The sequence below is a fragment of the Stegodyphus dumicola genome, chromosome 8 (genome assembly GCF_044657685.1).
Source record: "Stegodyphus dumicola isolate Sdum_Otavi_A_Nest chromosome 8, ASM4465768v1".
NCBI classification, from domain to species: domain Eukaryota; kingdom Metazoa; phylum Arthropoda; class Arachnida; order Araneae; family Eresidae; genus Stegodyphus; species Stegodyphus dumicola.
The window spans coordinates 123,189,607-123,217,248 of NC_140775.1; the positions used below are offsets into that span (position 1 = coordinate 123,189,607).

Below are 27,642 nucleotides of genomic sequence, written 5' to 3' on the forward strand. Positions count from 1 at the left end.
GTCTATAGGTACATAAAAATATTACATATATTTTGTTATATGCGAAAAGAAGAAATGAAGCTCATTATACCTTCAGCTGCGCAATCACAGGAATAATGTCGTCTGTAGAAAGCAGAAGCAACAGATGTGAATTTTGAATTCACGAAGCATTGGACAGTAGCGGTGCTGCGAAGAACCTGCTGTTCACAACGAATGAAACGAGGTTTTCACAACCTGTGTAACAGATGTTGTTTCAATACATACCAGCCGTAGAACATCCTAGTAAGGTAATTAATACGGACGAGAATGTGCTCGTAGTTTCGTTTTTATCATTTGTTATTTATTTTTATAGTAATATCATATAATTTACTATTATTTTTAATGGTGTTATTAACGTTGTAAATTTTAGTTTTACTTGCGCAATAAATCATTCTTTAACCACTACATACTGGCCGTCCAAATATTTGCTTTTTTCCTTTTTTATTCTTCTTCCTTTTTTTTTTTTTTTTTTTTTTTAACCGTCTTTTGGATATTTGTTGCATTACTCTATTCCTAATTCTACGATTTTACCAGCACTCTGTTATTATGTAATAGTTGGCTAATCACATAATAGCTGACAAGTGCACGTGGCGGTTTAAGTGCTTTTCTCTAATGTGTCAACTATTCTTTCTACCCAGGACAAAAGATCAGATCGTATAACTTATAGCCAAGAATTTTTTTTTTTTTTTTTTTCAGTTTTTTTCTGACTTGCTGAAAATTGCAACCGGTTAGCAGTCCTTCCAACAGCGCAAAATACATCGTAAAAAGATATCCAAAATCCTGCCTTTCTCCTTTCTATGACCAGTATTTCAGTATTGCTCCATGGAAGAAATCCCGTCTTATGAGGTTTAGGCTTAATGGGATCCCAAGAATGTATTTCGTTCGATACAGCATTCTGGAGCTAAGTCTAAATACATTCCATTGAATAAAAATAAAAAAATAAATAAATAAATAAAGAAAAAGAAGAAAAAAGAAAAGAAAATTCTTCCATTCTCGTGAAAGATTTGTGACTGGAAGCATGAAAATTCCTAACTTTACAGGAATATGATAGCTTCAGCATATCTAGATTCAGTAGTATAATATCCGCACTATTATTTGTTGACCGTAGTTGATCCGCAGTTGAAGATTTTTTCTTTTTTTCATACTTCTAGCTCATACCGATTCTGTTTTACAATTATATAACATGTCCATAACAAAAATATGCGGTTTCAAGATATATCGATGAAGAAATTGTGATAATTAATGATTCACCGTCCCCTTCTAACCCCTAACAAAACATGTAACTTAGAAAGTTTTTTAAATCTATTTACAGAAGATGCTAATTGCCTCAGAGAACATCAAAAACCACAAAAAAAAATGCAACTGCATAGTCGCTAGAGAAGACAGGCTGTCATCTATGTTTAAATATGATGCCATCGCCTTCTGTATTTTTGTTTGGATAAAGTAATCGATATCAGAATAGTCTTGACTCCTATCTAGCGCTTTAATATTTTATGCGATGTAATGAGGTTACTGTCATTAAAAATAAATGCAGATTTTATAGAACTACAATTAAGTTGATCAGGAAGAAATGAACAAAAATCCTAGGTAACTTCCGAGGTCTATTCTTGTTCTAGTCCAAGTAAACGCGAATGGGATAGCTGCATAAATATACCGGCACCTTTAAGCATGTGGTCAAGATAAGCAGTGTTCGCCAAAGCATTTACAAAAAAACCTTTTACAACATTGTTGAAACATAAAAAATGCTGGGGTACTGTCATAAAGATCCATTTTTAACTTCAAAAACAAAAGCATTCCTAAAGATGCAGGCACGTTATGCCGCGGCACCATTACGCAAATAGAATTTTAACATCTCTTATTAATCAAAATAGAAAACCGAAATTCCACTCGCTTATTGCTATTCAGGCATAACTGTGTCAAATGTTATTTTGTTTAGTTAAAACGTTTTTTCATAAAGATGATGCCCTTTTATACGGGAGGATTAACATAAAGTATTCTGCCTTGGAGAATAATGAGCGCGAAAGGTACCGGTACTTTTTTGATGAGGTGCAGCTATGTGTCCCATGCATTTCAAATGTAAACTACATCATTACATTTTAGAGTGATCGAGCTTTACAATGACACGCACTAGAGTAACTAAACATTTAAAATGATCAAAAACATGGAATTTAAACATCACTGAGCTAGAGTCGTCAAGAGCTTGTAACGCATGCGTCAGTATGTGCCTACTGGATGTTGGAGGTCATATCCAGTATATGATATCAGAGATACATCATCGGAAGAGGAAAGAAGCTTCCGGAATTAGTTCTAGATCATTTCTGCCCATTCATTCCTGATTTATGGCAGCAACTTGGCTTAAGCTCTGTATAAGAAAATGGTATTTATTGTGCTAATTTCAATTGTGCATTTCAGCAACTTCTGTAGTTTAAATATGATAATAGGAATATATATATATATATATATATATATATATATATATATATATATTACTTTGATGTGAGAAATTCCTTTATTTTTTCCCTTTTAACAGATCTTAAGGAATCATGTAATGGTTCGAGTGGGTGGAGGATGGGACACCCTGGAACACTACTTAGACAAGCACGACCCCTGCCGTTGTAAATCAGGTAACGTATTTTTATTGCCAGTTTCTGAAAACAGAAAAGTAAATTTGTGTATTTCAAGCTATCAATTTATTTTATGTGGTCTCGTTCATTCTTAATGCGCTGAATTCAGCCAGAATTAAATATTTAATTCCCCCTTCCTCTCCCTCCTCCCTTTCCGACTACCCAATTAAAGGAAATATATAAGATTATGAAGTGGAAATTCTTTTTATATATTTTCTTCGTATGTTATCATTTAGACACCTCAACTATTTGCTTCACACATTCTTTTTTACTAATGATTACATTTCCGTTGATTTGCGATTCGAAAATGTAACCTTAAAGACGTATTCAAAATTCTGTATACTTTTTCTTTAACATCTTTCTGTTGAGAATACCCAAACCTTGTGCATGCAGTTCCATAATATAAGGTATTTCTTCCGCCTTCTTAGCCTGCTTTCGTGGTGTAGAGGTCAGCACGCCCGACGCGAATTCGAGAGGTCCGTGGTTCGTGTCCCGGCGAAGGCATTGCGCATTTTTCATCTCTCTTGCTTCGAAATAACCTAATGTCTCTGCAATACTAGATAATTGGCCTATCCTGTAGCCCTCCAGTAGCAAAACGGGTTAAAAACGCTGAACATAGGTAATTGAACTCGGACTGGGATTCCATCGAAGCTCGAGCAATCGAAATTTTGCTGTAAATAAACCAAAGTCTCATTTTAATCAAAGAGTTTTAGATCTCCTAAATTACTGAACGCAGCATTATTATCATTAATTTATATCAAAATGAAGATTATGAATCAGGTAAATGATCTGATTAAAATTTTAACTTCCAGAAAGTTATATTTTAAAAAGACTGAAATGGAATTCTTTAGTTGAGCCCTATAACAGTACGACAAAAGGGCAATCGACACAAGATGATTTAATATTACTGTTTGCACACATTCACAAAAAGAAAAGTAGACAAATGTAATGAACTTCATAAAGATTTTTGACTAAATATAGCTTGAAAAACTTATTATGAAGGCACGATTCCAGTTTAAGAAATAAATAAAATGTAGGCTTATCTGCATCCGTTCCGGTTGCGTAAAACATTTAGTGAAACTGATTAAAATTTGCATATTTATATTTGCCACGCAAGTAAGAAACAAGTATTCGATGAATTAGAGTTTTCAAACAGATAATTCAGGGAAATGAATTAAATCCAAATACTATATCAAAACGAGCTGAAATAGCATTAATTAAACTTTTCAGTGGATAATTTCAGTGGTAACCCTACCCAGCGTGTTTTGCCATAGGTGATTAAACAAAACCGCAGAATCCTACACAAATATTACTGAACGTAACCTACGTACAGATGTTAAGTATTTGAATATAAATAATGTCTATAAAAGATTAAGAAACTTCAAAGCATAAGTATGAGGTACAGATTCCAGCATCTGGACATTTAGAAATGCTATACTTAAGCCTAAAGCAACTTAAATTATACAACATTAACTAGTGTTTCATTGCCAGTGTTACATATATAAGATACAAAATATGTAAATCAAAATTTTAACTTCAATTAATATAGCCCTTTAATTACTCATTTTTATTTGGGGATTTCTCCTCTCTATTCTAAAAACAGTGTAACTGTTCTGGACCTCGTCTTTTCTATAGTAATCCATATCATTTGACTTTTACATAAGGATGATGACGTAGCTAATTCGGAACTTAATATTTAATCTGCCTCGGTTGCCAAGTCTGCTGTTCATTGTGGATCAACATCTCGATATCTAAGTCATCAACTTATTTACATCATTTAATATATATTAGATAAAAAAATATATAAATCAGCTTTATAATTCACTTTAGCAATAGGCTTTTAACTCCTTATTTTTAATTTTAGCATTTCCTCTCTGTATTAAAAAAAATTGCAATAATTTTCCTGGACTGCGTCATTTCTAGATAAAACTACGCGGCTTTCACTGCGCTGATGACGTTGGTAATTGGGAGCTTGAACTCAAAATTTTGAGAACTGAAACTTAACCTAAACCGAAACCTTCCTCTTCGTGAGCTTACATATTAAATAAGCGCGCAGGTTTAGCTTTAGCCTCTGTGCTACTTGGACACAGTTTCACTGTGCTCTCTTCCTATCGCAATAGTATTCAGAAATGTTAATGTTCTGGAAATAGGCATGATTAGGGTGCCAATGTATTGTGGCCCCAAATGTTAATTTAAATAAAAGCGGAATTTAATCAGCCTCGACTTCTTTTTCTTCAATATGGATCTACGATCTGTCCTTTCTATATATACGCCGCAATCGGTATTTCTGCATTTCTGCATCTCAGTGTTTCCACTTCAGTACTTCTAAAGTTTGCTTTCATTACACATATACATATATATATATATATATAGAGAGAGAGAGAGAGATGTAGGTACAGATAGATATAGCTATTTAAAGCTAGAGAAAAAACTATTAGAAAAATTGAGATGACAGTCGAACATCTGGAAAAAGAATTTACTGTTAATTTTTTTAGTAAAAATTATATAATTTTTTTAAATATAAAAATAGCATTTAAGAATAAGCATAACGGAAGTAGCATAAATATTTTGCTTCTTTTCTTTAAAAACAAAGTCCCCCTCCCCCCCCAAAAAAAAAACAAAAAAAAAAAAAAAAAACAATAATCTGTTTTTAGCACCTCATGAAACTGGAACTTTATTGTTGAATAAAATTATAAACCCAACTAAAAATGAATTTCAATTCGTTTTTGGTTCTTTTTGAACGTAATTTTGTATGAATTAAAAAATATAAAAATCATAAAAAGGTGTATTACTTTTTGAACAAAATTTTAAAATAATATCGTAGATAAAAAGATCTTATGATCGTCGGTCGACAATAGTCTGAGTCATTCTCTAATTTATTAAATTATGCAAGAAATGTATTCCTGGAAAGAATGCATCTTCGTGGAGATAAAATGATAATTATTTACAGGCATAAAATGTTATTTACGGACAACAAAGAAATTGCGGAATTTTCGTTAATTCTGAATGGGCGCACAAAAATTAACAGATGAATGAGCAAAAACGTAATTAGAGCATGAAAGACTTGCGCGCATACTAATCGTAGAAAATTATAAAACTTCTTAATGGCTACTGGAATTGAACAAAAAATGCTATTTTCCGTTGTTTCTGTTGTTTTCGTTGATTAAAAGGAAAACAATTATAGAATATAATCATATTTGGTAGTTATAATATCAAGGAATAAACTTCCTCAAACGCTTTCTATCTATTTCACAGTTTTGGGATGCGTATTGAATTCTAATTCAGAAACTTTTCTAGGCATTGCGTTATCTACTCTGCGAAGTTAGAACTGCATTTGATGCAGCTAACTTAATGCATAGTAGTTTATGATACTATAATACATTAATGCTGAAACGTTCTCAGAAATCATACGCAAAAATTCTGTAATACAAAATGTTTTGTAATAAAATTTATCAATTCATCGTTTAAGTTATTCTCAATTTGAAGAGATCTAGGTTTTTCCCCTTTTGGGATATAATCTTGCTCTCTCTGCGTATAGAAACCAGAGACGTGTAAGAACATTTTTGCCAGTCGACACCACCGTATACCTTTAATTTATCTTCTTGTTATGAAAATGCATCGCTCATCAACGTAAAACAGATGATAATTTAAAGTGCAATTTTATCAGCACACAATTTCATTACTAGCCCAAAGGGGCAATTTGCCCAGAAGGGCTCTTAATTTCGTTTTGGCATTTTGCGTTGTTCACTGGCATTTCACTTTTCAAATTCTTGCCACGAAATATTAGAGCCCTACTTTATATTTAAATAAATTAAATAATAAAGAATCTGCGTGAATGTATGTATGTTTCTGGCACTTTGAAAAAACAACCGTACCTAGAGACATCAAATTTTGAATAACATAGTCTTCCATTCAAATATGGGTATCCGGAAACCCAAATTTGGAATTTGTTTTATTATCTATTTTATATTTTGTAAAAAATTTATGAGTTTTTGATTAAGAAACTCAACGATTTCAAAACGATCGATGAAAACACTGCACGGGGGAAAAAAAAAAGAAAGAAAAAAAAATTCCAGCGCTCGAGACTGTGTATCGGAAATTCTAAAGATGATTTTGCGATATTCCTGTTGAATTGAATTTTATGGTTCAAATTAATTTTAAGAATTTTATGGTTAAGCATGATATTTAATAATTAAAGGTACCACACAAAATATCCAAAAATCGCCCCTTTGGGCATAATATGAAATCTGAAAGACTTCAGATTTAATTTTTTTTTTTCCTTTGTAATCTAAAGTTTTAACCTAAATGGACTGTCAGTCTCGAAATGGGATTTTGCGCCGTCCATTACAAACGCCTGAATCATTTTTCAAATTCTTGCCATCACATATTTTTGAAGAAATTAAATAATGAAGAATCTGCGTGTATGTTTGTTTGTATGTTCGTCGCGTTGCAAAAAGGCGACTGTACCCAGGGACATAATTCCGAGTAACGTAGTCCTTCACCCAAACATGTGTACAATGGAAGCCCGAATTTTATATTTCATATTTTGTAAAACTCTAATAAATTTTTGATTAACAAACTGAATTATTTGAAAGCGAGCAGTAATAACATTGTACGGAATAAAACATTTTTATTTCCAGCCGAGACTATAGATATGCTGTTTTTAAATATTTTGTGATTTTGCTGTTGAATTGAATAATTGCGAAGAACATGATATTTAATTAATAAATTGAACACACAAAACGTTAATAGTTGGAGAAAAAAAATTTTGCAAGCCTTCTGACTAAAATTTTTTACCACTGATATCATGAACTGAAAACTTTAAAAAAAAAAAAAAAAAAAAAAAAAAAAAAGAAAAAAAGAAAAATGTATACCAACGTTTAATACTGCATCAAAAATTCTAAGCATACGCTACTATGCTGCTTCTAAACTTTTTGTAATTTCCTGTTGAATTGTATACGGCGTTAGTGCAAAGAAGATGCTTATAGTAATAAAGCTCAACAGACATTAAAAAAAAATCTGAAAGGATTCAGATTTTAACTATTGTCCAAAAGGATTTCTTAAGGTTTTTTACGCTCTGAGCTCGTAGACTACCAATCTGCTGTTGTACTCACGGCTAGTAACACATTTCTTTTTATCTTATTTGCTTATCATTAAGAATCATTTCATACGCACTTACGTCACATACAATTCAACAGCAAAATTACAAAAATTTTAAAAGTAACATAACAGTATATATTTACAATTTCCAATGCAGTGTTAATCGTCGCCATAAATGCTATCAACATTCAGTTTTCGCAGGAAGACGGCTTGTAAAACTTTATTTTTTCTTTTTATTAATAACGTTGGTGTGTTAACTTTATTTATTAAATATCAAAAAATATTTTAAAAAACACTATCTTTAGAATTTCCGAGGTACGGTCTCGCGCACTGGAGATAAAATTGTTTTATTTCGTACAGTGTTGCCACTGCTAGCTCTCAAATCGTTAAGTTTGTTAATCAAAAATTCATTAAAATTTTATAAAATACGAAATATAAAATTCGAAATTCAAAACTCGCGCTTCTGGGTGCGTATGTTCGGGAGGAGGACTACATTATTAAAACTTCATGGCTCTAGGTACTGTCATTTTTTCACAGTACGAAGAACATACATGCATACTAGCAGGTTTTTCATTACTTAATTTCTTTAAAAATAATGCAGGGCGAAAATATTTGGTGGCAACAATCTGAAAAGTGTTACAACCATTTATAGTGAACGAAGCAAAGTCCCGTTTCGAGACTAATAGCCTATTCGAGTTAACGACCGTTTGGACTAAAAAGAAATGGATTAGCATGAGTGAATGCAACAGCAGACTGGTAGATTGCAAGCTCAATGGCAGCATAAAAAGAAACTCAACAAATCCTTTTGGGCGACCGTTAAAATTTGAACCCTTTCTGTTTTTTAAACAATTTTGTACTTTCATTATATTTAATTTCCCTTCATTGCATTCCATATATAAAAAGAAAATTTTAAAATTTTCGAATCAACCTATGATAGGGTGTTATAAACGTACTTTATTTATTAAATGACATGAAATAACGTACTACTGGTGACTGTGCAGCTGTCGGTAGTAAACATTATGCAGCAAACATTGTTTTATATCACTAAATTGTAGGGTTTGTACCTGTAACTTGTGCCATATCTTTGTTAGACGTGTAAGCGACTTATCGCTATGTCCAAGGTTAAACAGAACTTAAGAAAAGTGTGCTGTTGTTACTAATCTCCATGCCTAGGAATATACTAGACGAGGTCCACGAGTCCATTCACCTTCGAAAACAAGCTTAGGAGACCCGTAAAGGTCCAAGAAAAGTGTAAAGGAACCTTTTACTCAGAACTCAAAATAATTTAAATGAAGGCACTTCTGATGCTTACAGACCAGCCAGCATTTATAGGGTAACTCAAAAGTAATGAATTCGTATTGAAATCACTATAAGTCTTACGTTAGCCAAAGACTACGCAGAACTGATTAATGTGCGAGTTGGCTCAACCCTACACCGACGTGACAAGCACTATGAGCACTATTGGCAAGAATAAAACCAGGCTGCAGACTGCTATACAAGAACTGTAAATAGTAACGGGGTCTTCAGCAGTCGGAACACACTCTGATTAAACAGTCTAAAGCCTTCCTTTAAATATTATCTCTTTCTGCGTCGTTTTAATATGCGCGAACTAAAATCAGCATTCTGGCAGGAAAACGAAAAGGGGGAATGACAGTAAAGCTACTTAACATGAAATAACTGGTTAGATGAAAATTAGTAAATCCTTACAAAATAAATAAAACACGTTTTTTAACACCCTGTCATAGGTTGACTGAAAATTTTTATGTATTCCTATTGTATACAGGATGCATTGCAATGAAAATAAAATTTAGAGTAGGAGATTAACGGTGAAATTTTGTAGAATTCATCGGACTCATTTGTGCATTTTCTTTTTCTTTATTATTATCATCATTGTTATTCAAGCGGCAGCATACTTTTCTACATTAAAATTTCTGTTATACCGTTTAGGATCCAAAAAGAAGAGCAAAAATGCAAGTCGGAGATTTCAAAACCGAAATTCTTATAGAACCCAGTTTTATAATTGTACTTTTGAACTAATGAATGAAAAAAAAAAGTTTTCATTAGTTGACAATTACTAATGTTATTTTAATTAAAGGAGAGAAGAGAAATAGGTGTAATAATATGTATACATTGTATTGTTTGTATATATATATATATGTAGTAAGGGAGTTGAAGATGCTAAATAACAGTTCCAACTTTGTTTTCCACACCACAGAACATTTAATAAAGATAATCAGAAAAGGTACAAATTAGATTAAATACAAGTGCCGTTTGATACAAAGAGGATTATGATAGCTTTTACCAGTCTTATCACATAACCGATTAGTGCCTACTCGCATTTGCTGATGTATTAAACAGTACAGTCCAATTTACCACCTTCGCGTGGAAAACTACAGTTCCTTATTCTACACCTTCACGTGCAGCTCACCACCTTCGCGTGGGATAGCACAAGAGTCTCTCTGTCTATGTCATACTCATCTTTCACCTCGCTGCTGGCGCATCGGTGAGGCCCTCTGGTGGTTGTGTCGCACTTACGGATACTACAGTTCGGCCTTCCTGACGCTTTTTCGTCCTCGAAAACACGGATCAGCAACACTGGAACATCAAGACAGCACCTGAAAATAAATTTAAAAAAAAACAAAAGAAAAGGGAAAAAAAACAAAAAGAAAAGTGCGGAAGAACCACACATGGTTTTATATAGTAGAAGTCCACGGCTTCATGAGATCAGCTGCTGTAGTGGTACATCCAGGACTTTCATGGTGTCCCACTTTTTCCACCTGGTAACGATCTTTGCCTTTCCTCGCTGTTACACGATATGGACCGAAGAACTTTGGCCTTAACTTTAGACCACCTCCATATTGCGTTCTTTGTATGGCAACTAAGTCGTTCACATTGTATACTTGTGCCTCTTTCCTCTTTTTGTTGTATGTTTTTCTATTCTCTTCCTGAATTTTTAGAATGTTTTTTCTTGCTTCTTCTCTCATATCTTCTCGATCTTTCATCATAGTATTTCTTTCTTCTTCTTCAAGAATTTCCATAATCTTTAAGTCCTCTCGATTTCTCATTTTAACACCAGTGAGAAGCTCAAATGGAGAACTCTTTGTGCTTCTGCTCTTAGTGCTGTTTAAGATCCTTTGTACATCGCCAACATATTTGTACCACTTGGTTGGATCATCTATGGATAATTTAGATAGGACTGGAATCAGAGTGAGATGAATTCTTTCCACTTGTCCATTTCCTCTAGGAACGCCTGTAGTTGTAAATATGTGCTGGATCTTCTCTTGATTACAGTAATCTTCAAAGTCTTTAGAGGTAAACGCCGTACCTTTGTCACTTATAATTCTCAAAGGATTACCGAAAATTAATTGTTGCAGTTTCAGCTTCTGCAATGCCTCTTGAGCTGATGTAGACTTTACTGGATAGAGCCATACGAACTTTGTGAATGCATCAACCACGGTTAAGATGTGATTGTAGTTCTTATTTGTCGAAGGTAATGGTCCTATAAAATCGATATGAAAAGTGCTCAAAGGGATACTATCTTTTGGTATGGGATTCAGCAACCCTTCGCTCTTACCTCGTTTTCTGTCGCACAAAATACATTCTACACAATTTGAAATAACTTGCTCAATTCGTTTTCTAAGGTTAGGAATATAAAAGTCGTTTTTTAGCAGATCTTCTGTTTTAGACACTGCGAAATGTCCCTTGTTGTGGATACTACGTATGATTTCTAGCTCTAATACTTCGGGTACCACAAGTAACTCATGACCTCTGTCAAACTTGTATAATATTCCATTTTTCACTAGAAAATCTTTCTTTAGTCCTTGCTCGACTAAGGATTTTAGCAACTGGAGACGCTCATCACTTCTTTGCGCAGCTGCAATTTTGGCTGTAATTTCTCCCTGAGAACAAGTAACCATCATGACCGCGTTCCTACTTAGTGAATCCACATGCTTCATTTGTTGCCCAGATCTGTGAACAATTTCATAGTCAAATTCTTCTAGAAGTAACGCCCATCTCGCCACTTTAGGAGTTAAATCCTTCTTGAACATAGTCTTCTGGAAAGCATCGCAATCCGTAACTATCCTGACCTTAGATCCTAAAAGGTAATTCCTGAATTTCTTTAGAGCTTCTACTATAGCTAAAACTTCAAGCTCATAACTAGATAGCTTCTCTTGTTGGAGACTCGTTTTTTTACTCATGAAGTAAATGGGGTGTAACTGTCCATCATCTGACTTTTGTAGCAATACAGCGCCGAAACCATGACTGCTTGCGTCTGTATGCAATTCTAATGGTGCTCCTTGTTTAAAAATATGAAGAACCGGACTTGTGGATAAAAGTTCTTTCAATTTATTAAATGCATCTTTTTGTTCAGGCCCAAATTTGAATTCTGCTCCGTTACGAAGAAGATCACTTAATGGTTTCGCTATTTTTGAATAATTGGCAATAAATTTCCTAAAATACCCAGTAAGGCCCAAGAAACTTTGAATCTGCTTAAGGTTTTTGGGTTCCGGGAAATTTTGAACAGCCCTGGTTTTTTCAGTAGAGGGGCGAATTGTACCATCCTCAATAACATACCCGAGAAATTCTATTTTTCTTTTCAAAAATTGGCATTTCTTAAAATTAATCTCCAAACCATATTCTTTGGCTACTTCTAAAACGTGTTTCAACTTTTCTAAGCCTTCTTTCTCATTTCGTGCTGGAATAATAAAATCGTCCATGTAAGTAACAACAGTGTCATCCCGAATTAAATCTCTAAACACATTATAAATAAATCTTTGAAACACACTAGGGGACGTGCACAAACCAAAAGGTGCTTTTAGAAATTCGTACAAGCCTGAATGAGTAATAAATGCCAAATATTTAGTGCAGTTTTCCTCAACTGGAACATGAAAAAAACCATTCTTTAAGTCTAATGTCGAAAAAACCTTTGCTTCACCTAAACGATCTAAAACTTCTTCTACTTGTGCCATAGGAAAAGAATCCTTAACTATTTTTTTATTTAACTGCCTAAAGTCAACACAAATCCGTGTCTTGCCCGATTTTTTCCTACACAAAACAATTGGCGAAGCATATTCTGAACACGACGGCTTTATAATCCCATCCTTTAACCATTCATTTATTTGATTATCAACAATTTTTTGATCAGCAAAAGGAATTCTCCTCGAACGCTGAGAAACTGGAATATCATCTTTTAATATTACTTTCATTTTTAAGTCTGTACTGCGCGGCTTTTCTAACGGTTTATAATCATTAATAAGAGTGGAAACAGTATTGCGTAATCCTTCATCTTTAATATGCCATAAATCTGTTTCGCTGTCTCCCTCAAATCCCTGTCATGGCTGCAGAAATAAAAGACAAAAAATTCCTTTCCGAAGAGACGGAATCATTTTCATATTGCGTAATCATCACCTGGTCACAACAGATCATTTTTAGACAGGAAGGGGGAAAAATACAGTCTGTTATCAATTCATCAACTATCGCTGCTTCAATCTCTTTTTGTTTTTTGCTTTCGCATAAAGAAAAAATAAACTTAGCCGTTTCCGCTTTAACCACGTGACCAAACGAACTTTTGAGTTCTATACATCCAGTTGATAATTTATTCGGAAAAAGGGATTTCTTTACAACTATCAATTCACTTCCAGAATCTATTAAACATTTTACTTTTTTACCATCAATCAACAGTTCAATAAATTCTAACTTATTTCTAGCTGCATTATCCGAGTCAATCTCTAACCCAGATACCTTTTTTGGAGACAAACTTTCCTCCTTTCCTAACCGTTTGGGACAATTTCTAGCAAAATGAAATAATTCCCCTTTACTCCCACAAACATAGCAAATACGTTCTGGTTTACTACTGCCCTGATTTACAAACTTCCCTGAATCCTTGAAATTGCTCTGAGCTTTTCTAAGATTGTTTTTGGAAAAATTAAGCTTTTTATTTTCTGGAGTTTCGATTCGTGTGTTATTGGTATCAACTAAAGATTTACCCCTGGATGAATAAAATAAATCACATTCTCTTCCCAATTGATTAGGTGGGAACCAACTTTGACCCTCCCGAACACTAATATGTTCCTTTGTTTTAGAATCAAGAGTTTCATACAACTTATCAGATACAATAAGATCACACAATTTCTTAAAGTCATCTACCTCTCTTAACTTGCAATAATAATTGAAAGTTGCACTGAGTCGAGACGCGAACTGAACATGTGATTCAGATGAATGTCTCTGCGCATTTTTAAAATTGTTCAAACACTCACGCGGTGTTGGCTGAAATTCTTTCAAGATTAGAGTTTTTAATTTATCATAATCCGCGATTTCTTGTTCAGAAACATACGTTAGAACATTATTACATTTATCACCTAATATATTAATCAACACTTCTGATTTTAACTCCACTGGTACACTTTTAGTAGTAAAAGCTTTCTCAAGTGACTGAAAAAACAAATGCATAGCTTCCGGTTTCTGAGGTACAGCTATAGTTAGTGTTTTGACGCTTTTAATAATATCTTCAACACTAGTCTCCGCGTTTCTTCTATCACTCGATAATGATTGTGATTTTAAACTTTCTAATTCAATCTGCTTCTCAATTTGAGCTAATTTAAGACGTTCGATCTCTAACAAATAGTGTTCATTACTTGTTTTAGGCGTCCGATCCTCTGCGATCGACTTGACGACGCCACGAACAAATTCAACGTTCGTTTTGAAAACATCAGAATTTTCGATAATTCTTCTAATTTCAGCTTTTTTAGCATTTTCTGGAACAGTCTGTCCAATTTGTTCCGCAATTACTATTAAATCACTTTTCTTTAAATTATTTAGGAAACTCATTTTAAAAACGAAACAAAAGTATCACTATCTTCAAGAAAGAAATAAAGCAAAGTTTTCACAGTACCTTCTCTGAAGTATCCAAATATCCAAATATCCCGGACAGGGCCCCCAGATTTTCTGTAGTAAGGGAGTTGAAGATGCTAAATAACAGTTCCAACTTTGTTTTCCACACCACAGAACATTTAATAAAGATAATCAGAAAAGGTACAAATTAGATTAAATACAAGTGCCGTTTGATACAAAGAGGATTATGATAGCTTTTACCAGTCTTATCACATAACCGATTAGTGCCTACTCGCATTTGCTGATGTATTAAACAGTACAGTCCAATTTTACCACCTTCGCGTGGAAAACTACAGTTCCTTATTCTACACCTTCGCGTGCAGCTCACCACCTTCGCGTGGGATAGCACAAGAGTCTCTCTGTCTATGTCATACTCATCTTTCACCTCGCTGCTGGCGCATCGGTGAGGCCCTCTGGTGGTTGTGTCGCACTTACGGATACTACATATATATATATATATATATATATATATTATGTGTGTGTATATATGTATACATCTATTTTACTGTTTTTATTTTTGATGGTAAAATTCACTTTGAAACGTTAGACTGTGATCTGAAGCTTTCAGTTTACGAATTAGTTTTCTTTTCTTCTTATGTATGCTTAATATAATTTTCAGTATTATGAAGATGATGCTGGGTGCTTTCGTGCTACATATTCAAAGACGAAAGTTAGCCTTAGAAGAAGGAATATTGTTGATTAAAAGTTAGTTAGTGGCTACAGAGCTCTTTAATTTTCTCATTAGGACATTATTCTTGAATTATATGAATGTTTATTAATGATATTAACTTATACAGGAATAGATGAAAGTTTGCCACCTCTTAAACGACTTCATATGCATCGGATGAAAAAAAAAATCGAGAAAGGCATTTTGTATTTTAAATGTTTTAATTAATCTAAATTTTTTCAAAGAGACCGTTAATAAACGATTCCTTCTTAAATTTTCTCTGAAATAAAGCAGGGCATATGATAAATCTGAATAAAACTTAGAATTTTGCAACTGAAATTTAAAGTAAAAGAGCAACATTAAAATTAAATTTTAATTGCACATATAGCATACGAAACATTATACAGGAAATGAAAGACAATACGGTTGTATGGATACTAATATTTAGGGTACATACACGACTCTAAAAAATAATTTGCTAAAGAAGAATTAAATTCCTGATGCCATTAAATTTCACTGAAAACTTAGCAATAAATTTTGTTAATAACGTAAAATTCTGAGTGTTGTGTAAACTGTTAAAAAAATTTTGCGACAGTCTTTTGTTTACATTTTATGTTAGCCACTTCTCATAACTCTTTTTACTTAATTCTTTTTAATTTGGCGACCTCTTTGGGCACAGATAGTGTTGCAAAAACATTATTCTCAATCTACGCTACTTCATTAGAATGGACTGAATAATTTGTTGGCGGAAGAATTAATTTTCTTTTCCGTGATTTTATTCTTACTTTCGTTGGCATCCGCTTCTAACAAAATGACTTTGTTCATTTCTTTCATCTTGAGATAGAAGCAAAAAGAGAATTATCTAATGTTATTTTCACTTTACATGATCTGAAATAGACATACCCTGGGAGATAACGAGCTAAAGTTGAAAACGTTTGTAGGCGTGTGTGGATGGGAGAGACAGGAAGACTTAATTAAACCGTTCGCCTGCAGAAAATACTGCATTGTCTGCAACATCTAACAATTAAGAATGTTTCCGCAGGCGGTCGTCCATTACATTCGGTGGACGAACGTTATTAAAAAGGTTATTTTTTTATGTTTTCATCACGTTGTTACCACTGCATAATGATAAAATTTCTTTCAGGTCGTCGCATCTCCGTGAGCCGAGTGTCTCCGTCCAGTTCGGGATCTATACAGGTGCACCTCAACAGTCACAGGTAATTTTTTGAGTTTATATCTGAAGAAGATATTTATATGATGACGTAAATCTTCATTTCAGCCCCCGATTCTTAAAAACTTTTAATCCTCTGACTGAAAAATTGCAACAAAAAATAAAGCTATAAAGAGTATTTCTAATTTTTTGCTACTTTAATGATTTAATTTCGTTAAGGGTTCTAAATTTGTTATTATTTTGTTACCGTCATTAGAAATATCTTTAGCGCAATGCTAATTAAATTTTCCTGATCCTCTCAGTTACGTTTCGGTATCTTGCTGCTTGCCATCCACGCCACCTTATAAATGTTGCTATTGCTCATTCTATCTCGCCTGCTTGCAGAATTATTAAACTTTCAAAACAGCTACTGTCCAAAATTGTGATGCAAAAATATTAGTGAAATTTATACAGTTTTTTAAAACCGCTTGAGTGTTGTTGATTAGACTTCTCAAAAAGTATCTTCATATTCTGGACTGAGTAATATCACGACAATTGTAACATAAATGAGGGTCATTTCATAGAGGGTTGGAATTTTTAAGCTGTGGGAGAAAGGAGACAGTAATTAAAGAGAAAGTGAAGTGATCCTTTAGGGGCAGGGATGAATGAATGCATTCTCATCTCAATACGTTAACTGGGGTAAATATTATATTAGTTTTGAAATATTTCTAATCGTCTCTGAATTATTTCGGAGCGAAAATCTCTAAGTAACAAAGTAAAAGATTAATTGCTAAGGTCCTTGAAAAGGGCTTTTTGGATACACAATATCGAACTGAAAGTGCAAATGTTAGCTATGAAAAAGGGCAAAATTATGGAGACAATGATTATATATATATCCACTCGTACTCGGAAAACAAGCAACAAATGCTAAAAGGAAAGGTACAAATATAAAAACGGGAATTAAAACACACAGTTTTCATATAAAATACAGGTTGCATCGCCGAATGCAAACGGGCAACCAAAATTAACATTGGACGCAATCCCGCAATCATACCGCAACGCCTTAAAAAAGAGGCATACCGGCATATGCGTGCGTCAGTTCGCAAGCAGCGGTAGTTCCATGTAATCCGAGATAACCAAACCGGAAACCATGAGCCGAAGACACTATTTGCATGACGAAATCCGTTGGAGGACTTTCGGGATGTTGCAGGCTGGTGCGAGAAAGTCCGCTGTTGCTGGAGAGCTGAATGTGCATCGTCGTGCCATCAATGAGCTGTGGAATCATGACCAAAGGGATCAAAACTCCTGTAGAAGACGTTTGTCTGGACGCTGCAGGTTTAACACAAGGGCAGACGATCGCTTCCTGCAGTTATGTGGAAGACGCCGTAGAGCACTAACAGCACGACAGTTGGTGCCGCATCTCTTTGCTGCTACAGGATGGCCCATATGCCACCAAACTGTATCGCCTATACTGCATAAAGGTGGACTGTACGCCCAACAACCTGCGATTTGTGTTCCTTTGTCCTCATCATATGTCAGACCGTGATTGAATCGGGCCTGTGAACATCGCAGTTGGAAACCAAAACAGTGGTTCCACTTACTGTCTGCGGATGAGTCTCGATTTAACATCTAGAATGATTCCCAAAGTTCAATGATAGGGCGAAAGCCATAGACACGCTATCGTGTGCCATATATCATCGAAAGAGACCATTACAGAGGAGAAGGCTTCCTTGTATGGACTGAAATAGCAATGAACGGCCGCACTGACCTCTACATGATTCCTGGTGGTTCCATCGCAGCCGTCCGATATTGCGACAAAATAATTCTGTACCCTCTTATGCGTCCTATTATCGCTGCAATGGGTACCGACGTGATTTGTTTGGGCAGTAACGCCCACCCACATATAGCTCAAGTGGTGTGGAGTTATCTGAAGAGTTAAACTATTCCATATTTGTCGCGGCCTGCTAGATCATTGGGCCTGAATCTCATGCAGCATGTAAAATGTGTTTAAATGTTTGCTGCTAAAAATATATTATGAAAAATGCAGAAACTGAATTTTTAAACGTCGCTTTGATAAGAAATATATTATCGCGCGCATACGGTTTCGTAATGGATTGAATGCACAAAAAAAAAAAAAAAAAAAAAAAAAAAAAAAAGAAAGAAAGAAAGAAAGAAAGGTGGTCGCTTGATAAAATTTATTTTCCCAAAAGAAACATTTTACAATTCTGGAACTTTTCCCAAGGACGCTCGTGCAGCTCTTCTCAGTATCACAGAGCACAATCAGTAGTTACACTTCAAACTAATAAGAACGTTAACCGCAATGCAATGCAAAGCGTATATAAAAGGCATAGCTCTCACGGAGATCTCAGTATTAAAGTTTTTTCAGTTTAGTAGTCAACTCTAAACTGAAAAAAGCTAAGAGCTGATGCTGTTTCCGATCTCATATAGTTTTCCTCCGGCCGCCGAGAAATCTCTAGTACCTTTCATTTCTCGAAATTACTAGAAGGCATATACGGTTAAAGTTACATGTAAGGGCCGGATACGGTTACACTTACGTGTAGGGATCAATAATAGTTATGAAATGACAGTACCAGTTAAATAGAGCTATTTGGCGATAAAAAGTAGTCGCTAAAACTATCTCCAGCTTGGCGATATTTCACAAGTTTAACGAGATAGCTATTTGTTAGATACCTCAATGTTAAACACGCTTGCCCCTGTAAACTTATTTTTTCCGACAAAGCTTTACTCTTTCAAGCATTTTATGTTACATTATATAAAAGATATTATAATTTCACTAAAATTATTTACATATTTAAAAAATTCGTAAAATTGTTTAGCGTTTAGGAATACAACAAGAGTAAATAATTTAGAGACAGGCTTCCGTATTTTGCCATTTGTAGCCATCTTGGTCAAAGGAATCCCATTCCAAAATCAATGAAATTCTTAAGTAGGTAAGAATGATGGATGGTAGGATGGTAGGCTGTAGTTAGTGAATAGCAACTTATCTGCTTAAATAGCTCAAACATGGTGCTTTCGATTGTAGACGAGACATTTAAATATCCGATAAATTTGTTCTCTGTTTCGAAAGTCTTCGACAAGTGCAACCCCATGAAAACCAACTTTATTCTCCAAGAAAGCATGACCATTGCCAGAGACGGTGCGACCGCACCTGGCGGCAAAATTTTTAGAAGATATAAAAACACCAAACAGCAAAATTTAGGAAAGGCTAAATTTTTAGAATTTATGGAAGCGCCAGGAAAAAGAATTTAATAGTCACAGAAAGCGCATCGGAAGGCAAAATGCCTAGTGCAGGCCTTGCAAGAAAGTTAAAGCAACAGTTCCCTAGAAAGCATGATACAGGGATTCAGGTTTTTATCCGTACAGCATGCAATATTCACATTATTTGTCTTTAAATTTTTGTCATATGCTTCTGCACCATCCGATACTAGTAAATCAGATTCCAGAGGTCACATTTTATCATAATGGTCATTTTTAATGGATGATATTACATACCTTGTTTCCTCCAGATGGATCCTCCAGTTTTTAATGCATGATATTACATACTTTGTTTTTTCCGGATAATATCCTTCCAGTGAGTGTCACAAAACAATTAAATCTTCATTCGTATGTCAAAAGAATACGCGCTTTGTTATCTCGACTTCATGAATGACTCAGTCTGAAAAAGTTCTACATGTGCGTTTCGGTGAGAAAAAGGTGAATTATGCAAATTACTAGCCTGTTTGCAAACGAGCCATCGCCGCCAGTCTCTGGTATACGGTTTGCCACGACAAATTATCATCTGGAAGGACTTGGTAACTAAGAACTTCTGAAAATTTTTCAGCATGGTAACTATGTCCAGTTTTGAAGAAATGTTTAAGTTTAGTAATGTGGTCCAGTAGGGGTTAGATTTTCAAGACATCAATTTGTTTCTAAATCAAGTAATGAGCATTTGCCGTTTTTCGCAGAATCTTATTCTGTACTACCTGAAGTTTGTGGAAGAAACATCCATCACACCTTCTGTCCAGTTTATATACGAGTTGCTTAATTTGCAAAGTTATCAGCTTCTAAGTGTCTGATATGAAATTTTATCTCTGAGTAAATGCTACTGTAAGATACATTTACAGGCACTTTTCGAATCTTGTTGCATTTTTCTTCATTGTATTAATAAACTAATAAAAATGCACTTTTAATGCAGCTAATATACTATAGCAGTTTAGATATGTGTAAAGCTGTCCTTCTATGAGGAGTTTATGTTACTGTGAATTTATGTATCGAAAATTTTTCCTCAGTTTATTTCAGATTAGTATCATGTTCGCTGAAAACTTTTTTTTTAATTTATTTATTTGTATACATTAATTCTTTTTCTTAACCCGAAAAGAAAAAAAAAAGCGGTGTTTTAAATATAAGTAACACGTACGTTTAATTTCACGTTTAAGCATTTAAACGCAAAATATTCCGAAAATCAGTTTATTCCATCGTCCAGATAGTATTTAGTTTTAGTTCTGCAATAAATGTTTCATTATTTCCTTTTGTAAAGTACATTTTAATTCTTCTTATGCGATTTAAGCTGCATATGCAAGTTAATACTTTTCTTTAACGCATTAGAATGCAACATGCAATTAAACATATGTATTTAAAATGTTTCTGTTATCTCGCATAGTAAAAGCAGAAATAAAATTAATATACTCTAACATAACTAACACAACGTGGAAATGTTAAGTAGCTTTCATATATGCGCCTAATTCAGTATGTCTTACAGCTGTTATCGCGTGAAGTAATTCCTAAGTGTCTCTTATTCAAAAAGTGTGTAATTATGATAACAAGGTGTAGGTAGGCCTTTCAAGAATGACTTAGGTGTGGATAGGTGTATTTCGATGGAGCAGAAACTTGCGCGCAGTCCGCTTCAAGAAAAGTATATACATGTCCAAGATGGGAAGTTTCTTGAGCTCGATGCCATTTTTCTAGAATTTTTCAGCCAGTGTCATGCATCCAATATTCCATTGAACGGCCTCTTGTTAATCGAGAATTCAAAAGAAATACCACATCGACTGAATATGCAGGAAGCTCGCTTTTCAATTAGATGGCTTCATAAACTTAAAATGTGGCATGAATCGAAACCAGATATTAGTCACACTGAGAATGACATCAGTCAATCATAATCCAATTTGCTCTTCGTGTTTTTTCTTCACTGCAAAAGACCTGCGAGTATCAGAAAAAAAGTTGCTACATCTCTGAGCATTTCCTGGAATTCTGCCGAGTCAAAAAAGTGGGTAATTTTAATCCAATGCCGAGTAGAAATTCATTAGCCCTCGCATTTTTGAAAGTGTTTAATGGTTATCTCTTCAGTCATCCTTCTGACTGTCTGAGCTAACTGATACATCACGTTAAAAACAACGTTTTGGGTACCCGAATAAATATTGCACATTTCAATCTATCCTTCAAATCTGTTATACGTCATCCTGTTTGTAGGAAATATTGCGAGGTCGCTGTGATGTTGCCGAATTAGAAAGACTTAGGAGAACTGAACAAAAGACAAATACACCTATATTATACCTCTTTTTAACACCGGAGATTCTATTAATCTTGATCCTTACTTCATTTTCCGTATTGCTTTTGTGTTAATATCAGTCCTGTGTCCGGAAATAAAGGATGTTGTCGCAAAATATATTATTTTTAATAAGACATCGAATATTAAAAAAAGTAAGGCAACCCTTAGCACTTTGCTTAGGAATTCTAAAAACGCTGCTTTTAAAAAATTTGTGATTTTACCTTTGAATTTTATGTGGCGTAAGCACGAAGAAAGCAGTGTTATATAATAAAGTTAAAAAGACAAAAATTGTAATAGCAGAAGTGAGTCCAAAAGCAGATTAATAACTGCGAGCTCAGCCGAGAACATAAAAAAATTTAACAAACCCTTTGGTGCTACGTTAAAATATAAACTTTTTTGGGAGGGATATTTTTTCTTTTTATACCTACCTTCCTTTCAGGAAAATCAAAATATGAAATAGCTACAGACTTCATAACCGAAAACTGAATCATATAATTGAGTTCCTGAAATTGCAACTCAGAGGGAAGTTCGTTATGTTTCCAACAAGAGGAATTATACCCCTTTTTCTTGTATTTATGCGTTGATTAAAGAACATAAGGAATAAGGTTCGAAAATTGAAGCAAAAGAAATCGTGATTGACTACGAGGCTAATGAAATATTGATGAAAGGTCTGAAATTTAATCAAAACAAAGCGTTAGGATTCTCATTAATTTGCAATTTTACTGACAAACAGCTAAACCCGAGAAAGCGCAATCGCTTTATATTAAGTTCGGAAGAAATTCATCTAAAAAATATAATTTTCTATTAATGATTTGTTGAACCTGATTGAAAAATGCTTCAAGTAGTTCTAAGGTATTTCTCCCGCCTTCCTAGCGTGTCTTCGTGGTGTAGTGGTTCTGCACGCTGAGCCGGTATTCCAGAGATCCGCGGTTCGATTCCCGGCGAAGGCGTTTGCTCATTTTTCATCTTGCCTGCTTCCAAAAATATCTAATGTCTCTACATAGTTAAAAATATATAATGTATTCAATCTGTAATACATTGTTTAATACAAGCCACGATGATAAGAGGAAATCAGAACGATCGCATGTGAAAATGTTCTGAAGAGTATGCCAGTATCATATTGTATATGGCAATATCTGTCAATATCATATCATAATTAAATTTTCATAATTTCAGTAATTAGTCTATCGATATATGTTTGTCATTCTCAAGACTTTATCTGAATGATCTAAAATCATACGTTTATTGACTTTTTGCTGCATTACTTGTATAAGTACATAACAGGTACTTTTAGAGGATACTGCTTCTCGAAGTATATGTTCTTATATATAATAAGTATTTCTTACTTTTTCTAGGCCTCTGTCTGGCACGCCATCTTCTTCACGTTCCTCCAGCGTTCCAACGTCCCCTCCTTCTCGACGGCGTTCCTTTGACCTATCAAGATTAAGCTCCCCCGATGACCGGACTTCCTCTAGAAGCAGCAGCGATGACTGGGCCCCTTCCATGCGAAGAAGCCGCGGAAAGACTGGCCGACCAAGCTCCGCAGATAGTTCTTCCGAGATATCGGAGGCTGAGGCATGCAGGGGAAATGCAGACTTTCTCCGACGGCAGCGCCGATACTCCCCCAGAAAAGTTATGAAGTTTGGCGAGGGCACCTGCTCTGAAGACGCCGAAGATTCTTCTCTCGAGCCACCAGCTGTGACAGTCACAAGAAAAATATCGCCACCCCGAAGCAGGATTCCAACTTCCCAATCGCCATCCCCGCACCATAGATATCGTGGAGATGAGGTAATGGGTCGCCGCTTATCTGCCAGCCGCTCTGAGACATCTCTCTTCCAATCGCCTATTAACCGGGGTAGTAGGACTCAATCACAAGGACCAAGAAGGGGTATGCAAGGGAGCAGGCAACGTTCTTCGTCTACCACACGGACTGCTACTTCTTCTCCCGCCCGGACACCGGAGTGGAACCCTAAACGTAGGACGCTTTCTCTACAATCCTCTCCGGTGAAGCCGGTACCACCTTTGCTGGAGGAAATTTTGAACGACTCTGAAGTCCTCGATTCTGACGAGAAGATCCTTGAACGTATGGAAAAACTAATTAATGAATACAGGGCGCGCGAAGCCTCACCCGACTCGTCGCTGGCCGACGACCTTTCAGCGCCCATTAAGTCTTCTGCTAAAAATGTAAGAAGGAGCTCGTTATCCAAAATTCCTGTCCTTACCTGGCACGTGAGACAGTGATTTCCATAGACAATCCGCCCGTTAAAAGTTTCGCTCTTTTTGCGACCACAAGGCGAAAAACCCTTTACCTCCTCTTTCATCATCATAACATATCAGTCGATTTGCAGTTGTGCCCTAAGTTCAGCATCATAAAGAATTTTATTGAGTCTATTGAAAATGGCACTCTTATTTACTAATATATATGCTATGGTTGCCACGATTCCAGTGATATACGTCAATATGAAGGCAAGTGTGACAGAGCCTTTCTTCCAGGTGCTGTAGGCCAGTAGTATGTAAGCGTAAGCCAAAATTTTAAAAGGCCTTACAGAAAAAGGTCAAATGAACCCATGATTTCTTGATATAGCTAACATATCCTTCATTGTATTAGAAATTGGAGATCAAGCAAGATATATATGATGCTGAACTTAAAAGATACCCTACAATAGAAGAACAGTTGTTAGAATATTTGAATTTTTTATTATAACGTACTTTCTAGTTTTTAATTGCATTGCCAAAAAAAGCTCTTTTAAGCATCATAGCAGTTTATCTTAACGGCTGAAATTTTAATTAATACAGACTTTTCAAAGAAGAAACATTAAAAAAGCAACATTTCTTCGTTTGTAAGGTTTCGTTTAGTTTTAATCATAACCACACTTAACATTCCTAGCAACAAATGGGCAGTATTAGGCGAGTAAGGAAAAAACTATGCCGTTGTTTTTCTTTTTTAACTAATTACTTGTTTTCCACGATAATCGCGAACATGAACGCAAATAATTCGCAATCTGAACCTCTGTATTTACCAGAATATAAATGGGATGGTCTCTGAAGCAGAGGTGTTTTTTGTTTATTTCCTTCTTAAGTCATTATATCTTAATTACAAACACAAAAATTATTCGACAGTCATTATATAGAAGATCACATAGAAGATTAAGATCACATAGAAGACATTAGATAGAAGATTATATAGAAGTCATTATATAGAAGCATTATCATATCATACCTCACTAAATCAAATAATAAAAGTGTATTTTTTTAAACTTGCAGCTGCGTGCTTTTCTACCTGCCGCATGAGTGAAATTATTTTTTGCTGAATGCCAGTGAAAGTCGGACAATATTTTTCAAGTTCGATCTCTTTTTATATTCCTTTCTAAAATTATTATTAAACTTGATTTCTTAAATCGATGCTTCCAAGTCCAAAATTTTCTTTACTTACACATTCCTTAAGCGAAATGTAATCAATTGAATATATGAAGTTGGGGCCAAGACCTTGACTAGGTCAATATCCCCCCCACCCTTTGTTTATTCTTTCTCACATCATGTGATATTTAGATTAATTATATGCTATTTTTATAAATTTATACAAAAAAAGAAGTTTTCCTTCTAGAACTGCCACAGCTTCTTGTACCGTTGTAAGAATGCATAATTTGATAGGTCTGTAGTTTTGAAAAATCGTACAGAATTTTAATTGCAATAAAAAGAAAATTTTTTTGAATTTTCGATACTTATGTTAATCTTACTTTGTTCTTTTGCAATTTGTCAGACTTTGGTCATCAAATTGTTTTACAATATAATAACATTTCCTTATAGGTGTTTAATTCATTAAATGAAAATTTATGTATTTCATAAAGATGTTCGCCACATATTTTATGCTTCATAATTGATCGAAAGCAAGCGTAAAGCAGCATTTATGGTAGTAAATGCAAATGCTATTAAGTTCAAAAATCTTATGTGTCACTGACCGAATTTCGATGACTTCGAATTCATCGAATGGTGATTCTCTTAAGACATTCTGGGATCAAGTTGTATTCTTTATTGAAATTACTGTTATGGATAGGCAATTTTAATTTAAAATAAATTAAATATAATTTCATTATATCCGCTGCAAGTCTGTTTTTTAAAATATAGGAATCGAAATATATTTTCGATCCTACCAAAACCTAGCTTATTGGCAGCCAGCATCCTAAATTAAATCTAACGTTCATTGAACGCATAATGAAAATCAAAATGTTTTATTTTTAATTTATCAAAATTATTTGCAAATACTCGACATTTTTTTTTCAAGATTAATGTATATCCTAAAAAGAACAGCTACATTGTACGCTGCTTTTATACTTATAAGAGTATCGGCATATTCTTCTTGATATCGAAACACAATTTAAAAGATCTAGTTATAATTTTTAACTGCTATGCTTCAGATTTATTATATTTCGCATTGTTTGTTTCGAATATTTGAGATTTGCCAATCACTCTTAAATCTATAATAAATGAATTCGAAGTTGTAAACAATTTTTCATGTAAAAAGCAGTTAAATTTAAAATGTTTGTATATTCAGTTAGATAGCTCTTCATAGTTAATCTCCGAAATAGGTAAGTGCTCTCTCACAATGATTTTTAAAAAATTTTGTATAACCGATAGAAAGAAAGTCTCCATAATATCTGTGATGAATTTAATACTTATTTCCGCTTAAAATTATACCGAAGTCACTAAACTGAAAAATACGAATAGCATTAATATTGCACAGTTTGCTTCCAAGTGAACAGTACACAAAACTTTAATATATCACTGCTTTTAGCTGCTTAGGTTCACGATAATTTTTGAATATTTTCTTCCGCTTCGCCCCAAATCGCAAAACGAACGAAACTTTATAAAGAAAATGTGAAAGAAACTTTAAACTCAACAGTGTTTTCTGTTGTTGTTTTCTAGTCCTACTGCATCATTCTGCAAGAATCTTCATGTTTCTGCTTCTGTGTCCAGTAATTCAACAGCCGTTGATCCTGCTTTTTAGATTGGTCCACGTACGCTACCACCTGAACGAAAATTATATCAGGTAGGTTGTGCCACCTCTCGAGTTCATTGCAAATGCGCGCAGCATGCCAAAGAGTAAAGAAAGACATTTGTATCAAGTCACATTTTCCAAATTTGAGGTCTTTAAAGACTCTAATAAAAGTTATTCTATATTTCTGCTGTTACTTCTTTTCTTTGTTCTTTATTTCACTAGAAATTACATAACAATCCAAGAAGGTTCATTACACAAGTAATAATCGGTGACAACTAGGTGTTTATAACAATCTTTCCTATATTTCAGTAATAATTAGCGACAACTAGGTGTTTATAATTTGTATATGTGGTATACAACCAAACAGGAAATTATGTTTGGCACCTTGCACACAGCGTATGCATGGCGTGTAAAATCAGATTTCCTCACCGTGGTAATCCAAAGCAATTCCGAATCCTTATTTGTTCCCAATATCATATTGTGTGCTAAGACCTCAAACACAAATTCCACAAGAGATTTTTGTAAACTATATCAAGAATTTCTTAAACTTCGTATAGGAAAAGCCTCGTTGATAATTGTTATAAGTAATTCTAATTCGCATCTTCAAAATGCCCCGTGACTGATGCTGAATTGTTAAACTTGTGGATA

General features: G+C 34.5%; 1 protein-coding gene across 1 annotated transcript in view; it reads left to right on the forward strand.

The window, feature by feature from the left end:
• LOC118190624 (GAS2-like protein pickled eggs) overlaps positions 1-27,187 on the forward strand; it is a 140,286-nt gene extending 113,099 nt beyond the window's left edge. Inside the window, exons 3-5 of the mRNA XM_085822350.1 lie at positions 2,549-2,642; positions 16,445-16,517; positions 23,354-27,187. Of these exons, the coding sequence (XP_085678476.1) occupies positions 2,549-2,642; positions 16,445-16,517; positions 23,354-24,239 (1,053 nt within the window). The 3' untranslated portion in view covers positions 24,240-27,187. The remainder of the gene's footprint in view (positions 1-2,548; positions 2,643-16,444; positions 16,518-23,353) is intronic.
• The last annotated feature ends 455 nt before the right edge of the window (positions 27,188-27,642 follow it).